The sequence below is a fragment of the Neovison vison genome, chromosome X, assembly GCF_020171115.1.
Source record: "Neovison vison isolate M4711 chromosome X, ASM_NN_V1, whole genome shotgun sequence".
NCBI classification, from domain to species: domain Eukaryota; kingdom Metazoa; phylum Chordata; class Mammalia; order Carnivora; family Mustelidae; genus Neogale; species Neogale vison.
Genome location: NC_058105.1, coordinates 74,361,033 through 74,376,180, shown reverse-complemented (window position 1 = coordinate 74,376,180; position 15,148 = coordinate 74,361,033). Strand labels below are relative to the sequence as shown.

The 15,148-nt window shown below is 42.1% G+C and overlaps 1 protein-coding gene across 1 annotated transcript in view; it reads left to right on the top strand.

Moving 5' to 3' along the window:
- Positions 1-15,148, top strand: part of AR (androgen receptor) — a 217,631-nt gene that overhangs the window by 190,510 nt on the left and 11,973 nt on the right. Inside the window, exons 4-5 of the mRNA XM_044234492.1 lie at positions 7,285-7,572; positions 13,128-13,272. Of these exons, the coding sequence (XP_044090427.1) occupies positions 7,285-7,572; positions 13,128-13,272 (433 nt within the window). The remainder of the gene's footprint in view (positions 1-7,284; positions 7,573-13,127; positions 13,273-15,148) is intronic.

Sequence of the window (15,148 nt, the reverse complement as noted above, 5' to 3'; positions counted from 1 at the left end):
TTTGCAGACTATTTCTCTGAATCAGAATTGGGACTGGGAGGAGAATGGAGACATGGGGGAGAGGATCAAGGAGCCTCCTTGCCTGAGAAAATTTGGCCTACACTTTTTAGTGTACACTTATATTTGGATACACCCCTTACTAATCTTTAATTCCGTGCTTTCCTATGACTAGCTCTGTTCCCCGCCTCTTGTCCTTGTCCTGTTTCTTCCCCACTCCTCTCCAAATGACCCTCCTCCCCATTAACATGCTATTCAACCAGATGAAATGGAAAGATTACCACCCAAGAAGTCAAGAGGATACCTCGGTCTATTTTGTGATCTGCTACTATCTAACTATGTGATGGGGGCAAAACACCTTGACCTTCAGTCTACTTACCTTTTAAACATGGAATGATATGAATGGGAGAGGAAAGGATAGACAAGATCTGGGGCCTTCAAGTATTTTCTTGGCAATGTAGCCTTTTCTTCTAACAAAATCTGACAAACAGTCCCAAATGTAGATATGGAATAAAGCACTGCTGTTCTGCTTTGAAAGAAGAAATCATATACACAGGCCCACTTTACCTCCTCTCAGTGTCCCTTAATGGAACTTGTAGACCTCTCAAGGCTCTACTGTTGTAGTAGATTTGATGTCTGGGGCTCTTATAACTCTGTCTCCTAAATGATTTCAGTCCCTGTGGAAACTCTGTATGTTTCATCAGTTACCTTATTCAGAAAGTTGTTTACCTGCATAAGATAAAGGAGGTGAAGCAGAGCCATGTGGGGCCCAGCAGCTAGCAAAAGTAAAAGGCATAATTTATTGACTAACGGAATTTGCTCTGTTCTAAGCACCTTTGTCTTAGCATGCTTTCTCTTCTGGAAAATTACAACAGCTCTGTCAGATGATCCTATTATTATCTTAGGAGTCTGAAAACTGTCAGTTTGGCCCTCAGCCTTTGGCTTGAGACCAGATGCCCAAGGTGGAAGGCAATATTTCTTATAGGTTGCCACCCTAAGCCATTTTCCAGAATGCTTTCTAACTAAAGATCCATTATTGGAAGACGTCATAGCCTGCCCACTGGCATACAATTTTACCAGGTTCAGAGCACTTTCACTGAGATCATTTCATTTCCTACTAATAATAATCCTATGCAGTAGTCAGGTCACATTGGAGCCAATATATAAATGAGAAAACTGAGGTGCAGGAGAAGTCAAGGGATATGTCCAAGGTTACATATCCCATAAGATTCTGAATTAACCACCACAGTAATAAAAAGCCCTTTATTGTAAATAACACTGTAGAACTTTGATGTCATCATTGTGTTGAGCCTCCTTATGTTTAGTGTATTTTTTCATCATGCTTCAATCTTGGAGAGTCTTTCTGGGGATGTAGAATCGGCTCTCTACTCCCAGGTGCCACCACAATAACTATATATTCCTCATTAAAAACTTTATTATTTAGGTATTAATAATATCCCCCACTTTACAGATGAGGAGATTTGGGTACAGAGAGGCCAGGTCTTGTCCAAAGTCACACAGCTAGTAAGCATAGAGCCAGGCTTACAACAGATGGTCTGGCTCCAAATTCTTTGCCTTTTATACATATAGGAGAAAAGCAAGTGCAAAATAAGGAAAAGGGTATTCCCGAGGTTCTATAGTGAGCTCCCCCTGAATCCTAATCCAGTGTTCATCTGACCTTCTAAGCCTAAAGTTGTACAGTGAGATCCCCTGACTGTAATCCTAGTGGATGAAAAAGATGGCTGGCATGATGTAAGCCAGAGGCCACAAACTGGTTTTTCCCAGGCCACTATTCACTTACAAAATTGTTTGCCCAGCACAGTCTTTGTTTAGAAAATTGACACAGACTGCCCCCTAGGCCAGGCATCAAGTACTTTTCACTTTCCCCAGCCTACCTTATTTTTGTGCACTAGGCTATTTTATTCATTTACATATCTGCCTGACTAGTGAAGATATTTGAATTCATGACCCCTTTATTTAAATAAGCACTGTAATATACAAGCCACTGCATACACACATACTCAAATACACGGAGAGAAGTATGGCCAAGTCTGGTTTCACAAAGAATTTGTAGCCTTGCACCAAACATATCTTGATGTTTACTTAGCATTTAGAATTACCCTTCAGATCTGACTTCAGTTTTATAGGCATTATGTGCAGGAGAAACTCCTTTGTTGTTTTTCATTTTATAATGTGTTATCCCTTCCCTTCTCTGCTATATCTGGTTCTCTTAATCCTGCACTTCCTTCTTCCCCATGCCTGAGTTAGGGTGCCTGCAAACCATTCACTCCCTACTCTTTAGAAATGGTAGAAGAGTGAAGGAGTCATTTTAGAGGGCTCATTATGTGCTGGACATTCCCTCATTTAGTTCTCATACATGTTCTAAGAGCCAGGTAGTGGTACCCCCACTTTACAAGTGAGGAAGCTGAATCTCAGAAAAGATGAAAGATCAAGGAGTTCAAATTTGCTAAGCTAGTAATTGACAGAGCTGGGATTTGAACTCAAGATCATCTGACTCTGAAGTCTATCATCTTGCCCTGTACCACACTCCCATAAGGGAAGTGTAGTAGTTTTTTATGGCTGCATAACAAATTACCACAAACTTAGCAACTTCCAATAGTACCTATTTATCAGTTTGCAGTTCTGTACATCAAAATCTGACACAGCCTGACTGTTTTCTTAGCTCAGTGTTTCACAAATATGAAATCAAGGTATTGGCCAGCCTGCATTTTAATCTGGAGCTCAGGGTTCTCATCCAAGTTCATGTGATTATGGCAGGATTCAGTTCCTTGCAGTTGTAGGATTAAGGCTCCCATTTCCTTTCTGGCTGCCATGCAGAGGATGCTCTCAGCTCTTAGAGGCTGTTCTCCTTCCTTGGTGTGTTGTTCCCTCCACCTTCAAAGCCAGCAACAGAGAATCTTCCTTATGTTGAACCCCCCTGACTCCACAAATGTCTTTCCAGAAAGATCCCAGTCCCTTTTAAAGGTTCATCTGATTAGGCCAGGTCCAGCGAGGATTACCAACCTTAAAACTCCATTGAATTATGACCTTAATTACATCTATCCAACACTTTCACAACCACGGGTGTTTGACTAAATAACTGGAAGAAGATGTGTGAGCAGCCAGGGATTAGGACTCCTGGGTACCATCTCAAAAGTCCACCTACCACAGAAAGTGATTCTTTTGTGCTCCAAATGTTATTGTGTCGTATGGAGAGGAGAAATATCCTTGACCTTAGAGAGAGTGAAGCAAGTTTTCTAAAACTTTGGGAACTTCACCTCACTTTGTCTTTTCCTTGCCTATGGATGAGAAAGCCCTTGTCTTGAGGTGGCAAGGAGTGAGGCTGGAACAGTACCTAAAGATCACAGTGGCTGTAGAAGCGGCACATAAATCACATCTACCTCTCCTTGAGGATGCACCTTGGAACCTAAATTGAAAAATCTGTCTCTGGTGCTCTAGAGACAGCCCTTGCAAGGGTCTAATGCCACCAGGCTGAAAAGTGAACTCTCCATAGTGTCCAGGCATCAGGATCCAGACATCATGTCAGGTGCTTCAGTCCCCTAAATAGCTGGTAGGAACAAGGAAGTAACTTGCCAGTGGCCTTTTGTTGTCACTGATCTGAGACTGAAAGACAGGAGAGAGATGCAAAGCAACTCAAACATCATTAGATTATCCACTTTTACTATCCCTTTTCTCCTGGCTTCTCAATTTAAGTAAACTAAAGGGTCTCTCCTATGACAGGAGCTGGCAGGCCTGTACCTCACATGAAAGAGTTAGAGCTGACTCTGGGGCTCAGGTGCAGGAGGAAGGAGGGGTGTGGGGGTAGCCTTCATGGAAGAAAACAAGGCCTTGGGCATTGAGTTACAGCTGAGACTAGCAAGCCTCATTGTCCAGCATTCCAAGTCGTCTAGCAACATGCTGGCCTCTGCTGCAGAAAGAGAACAGAGGATCCCCTGGCAGAATGAATGGAATCTGATTTCAATTACGTCCAGTACAGTCACCCTCTTCAAGCAGAGAGGCCAGAACACCTGGTGCAGCTCGGGCCACTGTGGCTGCAGGGACAGCACATTACCCAGGTCCTAGACGCAAGTGGGAATGCAGCTGCTTTTCCTCAGACCGATACCATATAAGTCTAGAGGAGGAGGATGTGAAAATACCAGCCAAGTTCTCATTAGCACTATGCAGAAAATGGGAATTATTTCATGTTGATGGACTCTCCCCACAGTCTCTGCACATATTGATCTTGCCTGTAATGAGTTTGCTTGGGTCCACGAGTCATCACCCTATTGAGATCTGAGTCACTGGTGGGAGAGTTGAGGTGACAGAGTGTACTTCACTGATTGCACCAGCACCAATTGCTTTGTCCCTGTTCCTTTTAGAAAAGTCCAAGGATTCATCTGTATAAAATTTATTTAGATTCTTTTCTTCTTTATCAATAGCATGAGTTAGGGTATGACAAATGAGACAGCTGCCCCAGAGAACAGTCTAGATTCACAGCATTATTCCATAGAAATTTCTGAGATGATGGAAATGTCCTGTGTCTGTATTATTGAACACTTGAAATGTGGCTAGTGAGACTAAGGAATTGTATTTTCATTTTCTTTAATTTTAACTAATTTCAGTTTAAGTAGCTGCATGTGGCTAGTAGCTACTGTTTTGGAAAGTGCATATCTAGAAGGAGATCAGAGAGGTAAGTACTGTGATAGAGTAGAAAAGAACTAGTTAAAAAGAGAAGCGATGTGACACAGGGAACCCTGGATTAGAAATAAAAGCCCTGGTTTTAGTCTTAGCTCTACCACTGGGTGACCTCACTCTTTCTGGCTTCAACCTCCCCAACTTCGAATTGAAAGGTTGGATTAATGTCAGAAGTGCCAAAATGGTAGCTAAGGACTGAATTTAACTTTGGAATACAGATGAGTTCCAGGAAAATCTTTTAAATATTACATGAATGCCTTCTAGGGTTGTATGTATGTGAATGTGCACATGCATGTGCATGGCAAGGGCAGGATGGCAGGTAGTCATTTACTCCAGGTCACCAGAGTTCCTCCCATTCTCCTACACATGCACATGCACATGCACACATGCACACACCACTGCATTATCTATGTTTACCCTGAAGGTATATTGAATCTGTGAGCTTTGGCTGAGACAATTTCTAAAGACCCTTCCTACTCTGTCATGCTGTGAATTTTTAGACCACTATAGTACTCCAAACCTGTTTCTACTTTGGGCATATGACTAGAGGATTTTCATAGTTTCCTGCCTCTTGCTTCTGATTTGATGCAGTTACTGAAGTTTGGAGTTAAGGGTGAGAATGGAAATCAGGGGGAATGTAACTTGATCCCCACTCCTCAACTCTGCTGTTTGGCTAGAAGTAAGATTCAGGGCTTCAGAGAACTTAGGAGGCAACATGATGTAGTAGAAAGAGCATAGCTTTTGTAGTCAGCAGACCAGGTTCAGATTATTGGGTTTTCTTTCTTTAAAAAAATATTTATTTGTTTGTTTGACAGAGAGCAAGAGAAAACACAAGCAGGGGAAGTGGCAAGCAGAGGCAGAAGGAGAAGCAAACACGTTGCTGAGCAGGGAGCCCATTGCGGGTTTCGATCCCTGGACCCTGGGATGGCGCCAGTGTGGGGTCAATCTCAGGACCCTGGGATCATGACCTGAGCTGAAGGCAGATGTTTAACTGAATGAGCCACCCAGGCACCCTAGGATTCCATTTCTTGATAGCCATGTTTCCTAAATTTATTCACTTGTAAAATAGGGATAGGAAATATTCCTAATCTCCTAAAATCATTGTGGAATTAAATGACGCAATGTGTTCATAGACTGAGGCATATAGAAGACCCTGAAAAAATAGTCACCCTCATTTTTCTTAGTTCCCTCAGGCAGAGGGCTAGTTACATCTCTAGAGGACAGAGATGTAACTAGCCCTCTTTCAGGTTGGAATGGGGGACTACATGGTCTGTCAACTTCTGAGCTCAAGGCCAGAAACTGCTAATGTTGAGAAAGATGGGGTCTACCTTTAGATACTGTACTAAAGGAACAGACCCAGTATGCACGGCCAGTCTGTGGAGCTGGCTACAAGAACACATGTCAGCCATGGGTTCACCAGATGGCGAGACATTTTGGGGGCCAGGCCTCTATATCTGGGAGAAGATAGGCCCATACCTTCCATCCTGTGCCTTTGGTGGGAGGTGGGAGGTGGGAGTTGACTGTGTGTGTGTGCGTATCTCCTGTCATCTTGCACTCTGGGTTGATTTTCCAGTCTCCCCTGTTATTTTACCCTGAGTACTCTGTGCTCCTCTTACATGACCAACCCCACCATTTTCTCCTTCTCTATCCTGGTTGTTGATCTAAATGTGTGGTCCATTCTTGCATTGACTCACCAAGTTGCACTATGACTGGAGTTTGCAGGACTTATTTTTCTAATTAAAGCTGAAAATCAGTTCCAGGTAAGTATTTCTAATATAGGATCCAGAAATACATCAGTGACAGGTTTTTTTGTATGTATTCATTTAAATTGAGCAATCAACTTATCTCTTTGGTTTATTTTTATTTATTATTATATAAAGGGATTAGAAATAAAATGGTTTATGGTTCTCCCCAGTGCAACTGCCTATGCTAGGCCTCAAAGTTATGACCTCCTCAGTTATGTCTATATATGTCAGTATAAATGCTAGTAAACATCAGGATGCTCATGCACCTCTAAATTGTGTGTGTGCAAGCATGGGGGGAGGGCAATTCTTAAGGTTTAAATTTGGAATTCATGTTGTTTTAAAAGAAGCTATTTCTATCATCCTTTCTGATGGCTGCCTCTTAGTTTGGGTCCCATTTTTCCAGTCAGGGATATTCTGTTACTCTTTTGATAATATTGGGGATTTCAGCCCTTTAGCTTCTCAATCTTCTATTTGTTAAAGAAAAAAAATCAGTATGTGTATTACAGTGTATGTTCAGCTATGGGCATAATGTTTGACAATATCTTAAGCTGTATAGTGTTCAGTAGAAAATACTGTTACACCAGAAAATTCACATTTATTAAACCCAAAATGGGATTGAGGAGAAAGCAAGATATGGAATTTTGGGTTTAGTAGGGATTTGTAATGATAAATCATTCATTCAACCAGTGTTTAAACTGAGCACTTGTCCTTAAGGAGTTTAGATTCTGTGACCAGGGAGAATGAATATCCCTTATTTTCTTAGCTTGGGCAATTTTTCTAACGGGGTAGCTGAGTGGTGTGTTTGGCCATTGAAAGCAACTCCAAGTTTTCCTTTCCTCCCCTATAGCCCGGAAGCTGAAGAAACTTGGTAATCTGAAACTACAAGAGGAAGGGGAGGCTTCCAGTGCCACCAGCCCCACTGAGGAGCCAACCCAGAAGTTGACAGTGTCACATATTGAAGGCTATGAGTGTCAGCCCATCTTTCTGAATGTCCTTGAAGCCATTGAGCCAGGTGTGGTGTGTGCTGGACATGACAACAACCAGCCTGACTCCTTCGCAGCCTTGCTTTCTAGCCTTAATGAATTGGGTGAAAGACAGCTTGTACATGTGGTCAAGTGGGCCAAGGCCTTGCCTGGTAAGGAAATGGGAAGTGGGGGCATGGGATAAGGGAGATCATATTTAGCGAATTGCTCCTATGGGCCTGCACCATGTCCTAACTCATACAGTCCTCATAATCCAATGGAGGGGAGAGCTTGGTATAATTCCCACTTGAAAAATAAGGAAACTCCTAAATCAAGGAGAAGAGCAGCATGATAGAGTATCCTGTGTTTCTCACATCTGCACATTATGGTTATGTTTGCCTGTTCCACCTATAGACATAGTCAACAAATTTCCCCATAATCACAGATCACATGGAAATACCCTTGTATGCCTTAAGGTACTCTTCTACATGCGCACACACAGGCTTACCCACAGAGACAGTCTTGAGCTTGACTGATATTCGGTCTTCAGTATTACCCACAGGAGTCATACCATGGGAAGCCTTATAATACAGTATGGTAGAAGGAAAGAGTTGGGAGTCAGAACACTTAGGTTCTAGTCTACGCTCTGCTGGTAACTCATTGTGTGAACCCTTCCCGTTCTGGGTCTATACTGTGTGAGAAGAGGTTTGGACTAAATTGCTGGTTGTCAAATTTTGCTTCAAGGAACACTTACTGTTCTTTAAACTGCATTGGGAATTATAGTAGGAGGTAATCTTAGGTGATAATGAAAGAAATACAAAGTGTTTGTCTAAGTTCTGTTTGGTTACCACCAGTGACAGGGAAATCATTCTCTCCCTAGGCCATCTGCTATTTGAGCTGGTCTGATTATTAGCATATTAGAGCTTGAAGAAGCCTCAGAGCTCCTCTATCCAAGAATTCACAGCTTTTCTTTAGCAGCCCAACTCTTTAATTCTTAAAAAACATTAAAGCTAGTGCCTTTCCCTCACTACCCTGAGAGAAGCTTTGGGTCACTCTTGCAGAATCTTAGGGCTCCAAGGAGCACAGTTTGGAAACAAGTGAACCATAAACTCTATAAGGGTTGTCTTAATCCTAAAATTCGATGACTCAAAGATTATTTTGAAATATCAACAACCTAAACCTGTTATGGAGTCAAAGATTGCCTTCTAAGAATAACTGCCATTCAGATGGAAATTTATAGTGAACAGAGCAGTTTCATTTGTATTACCTGATTTGATCTTCATAATAGTCTTAAAAAGCAGGGATTTTTTTTCTAATTAACAGATTAGAAACATTAAAGCTCTAAGCAGTCATGTGCTTGGCCTACAGTTACACAGTCTGAAAGTTGCAGGGCTAGAATTCGAGCCCAGGTCCCTTCCTAATCCCAAATGCCCTCCTCTTTCCACTCTACCCCTAGTCTGTGTGATACCCCTGTAGTTCTGGAGCCCTGGGATTTACAGTGAAGGACCAAAACCTCATCCAAGTCCATTGGGGTCATAATATGATCTCGTTGCCTTCAAAGACATTGCATGTTGGCTGTCAAGCCTCTCTTTTGCCTTTCTAACTCACAAGGCCCAGTTATAGCCACCAGACTATCCTAACACCTTCCTCACTTGAGAAGCCGAGGTTGACTAGCCAATAAGATCACTGGGAAAAAGACCTAAGGACTCTGGTTGTGTATGCAATGTGTTCACAAAGGGAGAAAAGAAATGCAAAAAAAAAAGAATTAAAAAGGAAAGTTGTTTGTATTCTTATTACTTATTTGGCCGGATGTCTTGAGGTCCTTTGTGTAACAGAGAATCAGCTTAATCTTTCCTACCTGTCGCCAACCACTTAAATTATCCTATTTATGGGATAGAGAACCTTTTCAAAGATGTGATTCCACTTAATCCTCACAGCAGTCCTATTAATCAGAGAAGTTATTACTTCCATTTCAAATGACAAGGCTCAGAGAGGTTAACTAACTTGTTCCATTTGGTCACTTAACAGATGGAGCCAGAATTGGGGCTTATATTGTCTGATTTCTAATTTGGTGGTCTTAACAACAGTCTAGTGCAAATCATGATAGCAGAATTTATATGACCTAGAGTCACTGGCTTTCCTCAGCTCAATGTCCAGAATGGGAAACCTTCTCCTTACCTTAACAAGTCTGCAAGTCAGTATCAGTCCACCATCTAGCTCAACCAAGGAGATGATCTTTGACCCTGGGTGATTTAAAATAGTATCCTCAAAAGAAAGCCAATTGCCACATTCAGAAGAACTGTTATTCATATCATCAGTAATTATCTACTAGTTCAAGTTACTTGCTCACAAAACATATTGAGTTCCTTTCTTGTGTGAGCCACTGTGCTAAGCATCTACACAAATTCTGTTGTCAGTTTTCTGTGATGGTGATGATATATGTAAATCACCTAGGATAGTACCTGGACATTAATAAATAATAACTATCAATTGAGAGTAGGTGAGTAGATTGTTTACAAGCACATTTATAATCAGATGTTTCTGGTTTGGAATCTTAGCTATACACTAGTTGTGTGACCTTGAGCAAATCATGTGTCTACATGTGCTTCTGTTTTTTCAGAGGGGGTAGAACAATCACTAACTTGCTAATTGTAAGTAACATGGAGCTTATGTAGAAAGAGGATAGGTCATTATTATGAGGCTTTCACTAAAATCAATTCAAGCTGCCACCAGCCGTAAGGTAACTAGAAGTTCATGCATGGGTCCCAAGGATGCTTTATCTTTTGTGAAGACTTTAGCTGTCAGATGTACTATAGCAGTAAAGATTTCCCAACTGGCCTTTCTTTGAACACATTCTCCCAGACTAGATAGGGGACAACAGGTTTCCGTTGCAGATTGCTGAGAAATTATAATTGACTGAATTTTATTGAGAAAACAGAATCCCAGTAACACTTTCTCTGCTTCCTAACCTGTTGGGTATGTTTCAGAACCTGACAATGACTCCTCTCCATTTCTCCAGAATAGTGTAACACAGTAGCAAATAGGTGTTAAGTGAAGGTATGCTGAAGGAAATCCATAGGCTGGAGCTACTCTTTCTTCAAGTCATCTGTTACTTAATAGTCATGCTATCTGAGAAGACAACTCCAAAATCTGGGCATTAAAAAACAGAGTTAAGTATTGTGGTCATATTAGATCTATAGGAAAATTAGTCTGCTATGTTGCTGATATATACGCAGTAATCAGGACTGAGTGCTAAGCAGGCCTCACTAAGGACCATTAGTATTTTATAATTACTATTACAGCCAAACTAAGCTTTTCCGTTTTTCTCTTCTTTTTTAGTTCTCTGGCATCTCAGGGAAGGAAAAAAGCATCAGTATTAATGGCTTCCTTGGTACTTGTATAGTTTAATCCTCATTCCACCTAGCCACCCTCATATTCACATACCAAGCGGCCAAGTCTTTCCTTGCTTCCGCTACAGAGGTTTAGGGTTCAAGCTCCCAGGTCCTTTCCCCAAGATGTGTTGCATAATTGGTCCCTGCTTTTTGTGTCCTACTAGGAAGAGTTAGTACCAGGGGTTCTGTGCTGCAGAATGACTTCTGGCTGGAAATACTCTGGAGTCTGAGACTTCAGCTAGTTTGTCAACATGTCACTACAGTGAAGACGGGAGGCACAGGCCTGGGAGCTACGACTGCAGCCAGTCCATTGAGCTGCAGTGGTGGTGATCTGGGGACTCTACAATCTTTGTTGTCTAGTAGGCTTGGGACCTTAAAGAAAAGGGAAATTGGCTTTTTGTGTTGGCAAGGACCTACCAAACAGAACAATGTGTCTCTATAGTGTAGACTTCAGACCTGGGCCTGTGGCAAAGAAACACTCATGACCTTGGTAGTTCTTGAGCTGTGTCTTTCAGCAGTAGAAGGAAAAAAACACTTAGGTAGAGAATCAGAGCACCTAGGTTCTAGTTCCAATTCAGGCACATATAGACTGTATGACCTTGGGGAAGTCAGTAAACTTGTCTGGCCCTCAGATTCTTTGTTGGCAAAATAAGTGTCCCATTGTCTATCCTCTAGGGCTATTGTGAGAGTTAAGTCAGGGCATCAACAAGAAAACTATAAGTTTTATCTATATTCATGGAAGCATTCTTAATGAGGTATAACAAAACAAAGATAATTCTGGATCTTTTGGGGAAAAGAGAAATAGGGTACTGGTAGGAGATGAGCTCTGAGGTGATTCTCTAAACATCCAACTGTCTCAAAACTTCCAGAAGAATATAGGTACATCTGTTCTACCTTGTGGTATTCTGGAAGTAGCATCTAGGAACCTCCTTTCTCTGAGACTAAGGGAGATAATTTGGAGATTATCTAATTCCCATTTTATAAAATGAAAAAAATGTGGTTCATTATTCCATTTAATTACTCTCACATTAATAAATACAATATTAAATTAATATTTCAAAGATGTGTACTTAAGTATCTGAACTGTGCTATGTACTAGGGAGGAAAAGATGAAAGAAAAGATGGTCCCTGTCTTCAGGAATCGACAAGTCTCATGGAGGAGACATATGTGTACATAAATAAATTCTAGTACTGTGTAATGAGTGCTGTGATTGAGTAGGGGTACACAAAGTTCAGTAAGAAGGTAAAAGAAGAATCTTTTCTTCTGCTTAGGTGAGTTGGAAAAGCCTTCACAGAGGAAGTAGCTTTCACTGAAGATTTGAAAGATGAGTAGGTATTTATCAGATGGAACCCCTGGGGATAGAGGAATACATTCTAGGCAAAGTCAACTGCCTGTGCAGAGATAGCAGAGCTATAGAGGCATGAGAAAGTATGGTGTGTTCAGCAAACTAAACATTTCAGAATAACTAGAACCTAAATTACAAGTGACAAGAAATTAGTTTAAGGAGACAGGTCACAAGGAACTTGTTTGTGCATAATAATGGCAGTAGGGCAGGAATGACAGGGTAGGAAACTAGCAGAGCCAGGTTACTTGTTAAATAGAAAATAATGGATAGGAAGTGAGAGCCAGAAGGAGGATCAGAGTAAAGAGAGAGCCTGAAGGTGGTATAGAGAAGGCAGTTGCTATCAAAGGCATTACAACGTATGCTGATATGTAATAATATCCATTCCCCAGGGTTGTTAAAAGGGACAAATGAGATTATAGCTAGAAAAGATCTTTGTCAAGTGAAAAGTGTTGTCCACCTAGGAGAAATGATTATTACACCACATCTTCAGAAAGGCATATAGTAATCAAAAGCACAGGCTTTAGAGTCAGACTGCTTGGCTTTAGAATGTGGTCTGCCAATTATTAGCCTTATGATCTTAGACAAGTTTCTTAACCTTTCTCTAATTCTCTTTTACTAATTCACAGAACGGGTTTACTAGTAGTACCTACTTTACTGGATCATTGTGAAGATTAATTGAGTTAATATAAGTAACATACTTCTACAAGAGTTCATTCATCGTAAACAGCCAGTGTTAGATGATTATTCTCTTCCAAATGACAGTACAAATTTTTGCCTCCATCATCATCTCATTTGAGTAGCTTAGTGAAGTAGGGTGAGCAAGAAATATTATCCCCACCACCATATTTTTCCCCTGCTCCTCAGCATTAATGGTCCCTGGGTCTCCTCAGGAGCTGCCTAAGTGCCAGTGGTTCTCAGCCCAGTAGAGGGCGGGGACTTCATTCAGCCCATCAATGCTCAGTCTGACCACTGCCTCTGCCCCGTCTTCAGGCTTCCGCAACTTGCATGTGGATGATCAGATGGCAGTCATTCAGTACTCCTGGATGGGGCTTATGGTGTTTGCCATGGGCTGGCGGTCCTTCACCAATGTCAACTCCAGGATGCTCTACTTCGCCCCTGACCTGGTCTTCAATGAGTAAGTGTTCATGGGCCCAGAATTCACATAAAACATAACATCCTGGCCAGACCTGGTTGGTGGTGATGATGGTAATGGGAGTAACAGTGGCAGGGGAAAGGGGGGTAGGCCATTTGACCTTTATGTGAGGCAGTAGAGGCTTCAGCCAGCCTTTCCAATCTGATGTGGCTTTGCCCTGCTGAAAGGCTACCTGTGGAAAGCAGTGGGGGAGGGGGGTGGGTGCTGGCCATTCCTTTCCCACCCAAGACCTAGTATTTTGGCCATGCTTCTGACCTGCCCTGGAGATTATCTCAACCTCATGTCATGGACCCTCTTCTTCACATTGAGCAGTAACATAGGGAATTGACAAAAAGACTAGCTGTGAGGGCACCTGGGTGGATCAGTGGGTTAAGCCGCCGCCTTCGTCTCAGGTCATGATCTCAAGGTCCTGGGATTGAGTCCTGCATTGGGCTCTCTGCTCAGCAGGGAGCCTGCTTCCTCTCTCTCTCTCTGCCTGCCTCTCTGTCTACTTGTGATCTCTGTCTGTCAAATAAACAAATAAAATCTTTGAAAAAAAAAAGACTAGCTGTGAAAGCTGAAGTTGCTGTGGTCCCTTTGCCACCACTGAGGGCTATTGCCAGTCACCATTCTTTGAGAAGTTCTTCTGTGCCAGGACTATATTAGATACTTCCTATACCTCTTCTCATTGAGCCCTCATGATAACCTGATCTCCCCTTTTTATAGATAATATTTTTTAATGGATGGGGAAAATGAGGCTCAACAAAATAAAATAAAGTAGCTCACTGAAGGCATATTACTGACAGAATTCAAAGTAGGTCTGCATAACTCAGATCTTATACTGCCTTATGGGGGTAAATGATGGGGAGGAGCAGCTTTACCACTCTCTGGCCATGTGACATTGGCCCAGCCACTTCCCTTCTCTTTAAAAACAGGTTTAAGTGAGGGCGCCTGGGTGGCTCAGTGGGTTAGGCCGCTGCCTTCGGCTCAGGTCGTGATCTCAGGGTCCTGGGATCGAGTTCCGCATCGGGCTCCCTGCTCAACAGGGAGCCTGCTTCCTCCTCTCTCTCTCTCTCTGCCTGCCTCTCTGCCTATTTGTGATCTCTCTCTGTCAAATAAATAAATAAATAATATTAAAAAAAAAAAACAGGTTTAAGTGAAACCTTAGTGGCTCAGTTGGTTAAGCATCTAACTCTTGGTTTGGCTCAGGTTGTGATCTAGGGGTTGTGACACCTAGCCCTGCATGGGGCTCCACGATCAACAGGGAATCTTGTTCCCCTCTCCCTCTGCCCCTCCCCCCACTTGTGCTGTCTGTCCCTCTCTCAAATAAATTAATACATCTTAAAAGAAAAAGCCCATATGTCTATTGACAGATGAATGGATAAAGAAGATGTAGTATGTATATATACAATGGAACATTACTCAGCCATCAAAAAGAGTGAAATCTTACCATTTGCAAATATGTGCATAGATGGAACTGGAGGGTATTATGCTAAGCAAAATGAGTCAATTAGAGAAAGACAATTATTATATGATTTCACTCATACGTGGAATTTAATAAACAAAGCAGAAGATCATAGGGGGAGGAAGGGAAAAATAAAACAAGATGAAATCAGAGAGGGAGATAAACCATAAGAGGAACTACAGGAACAAACTAAGGGTTGCTGGAGGGGAGGTAGGGGGGGGATGGGACAACTGGGTGATGGTCATTTAAAAAGAGCACTTGGGGGCACCTGGGTGGCTCAGTGGGTTAAAGCTTCTGCCTTTGGCTCAGGTCATGATCCCAGAGTCCTGAGATAGAGCCCCACATCGGGCTCTCTGCTCAGCAGGAAGCCTGCTTCCTCCTCTCTCTCTGCCTGCCTCTCTGCCTACTTGTGAT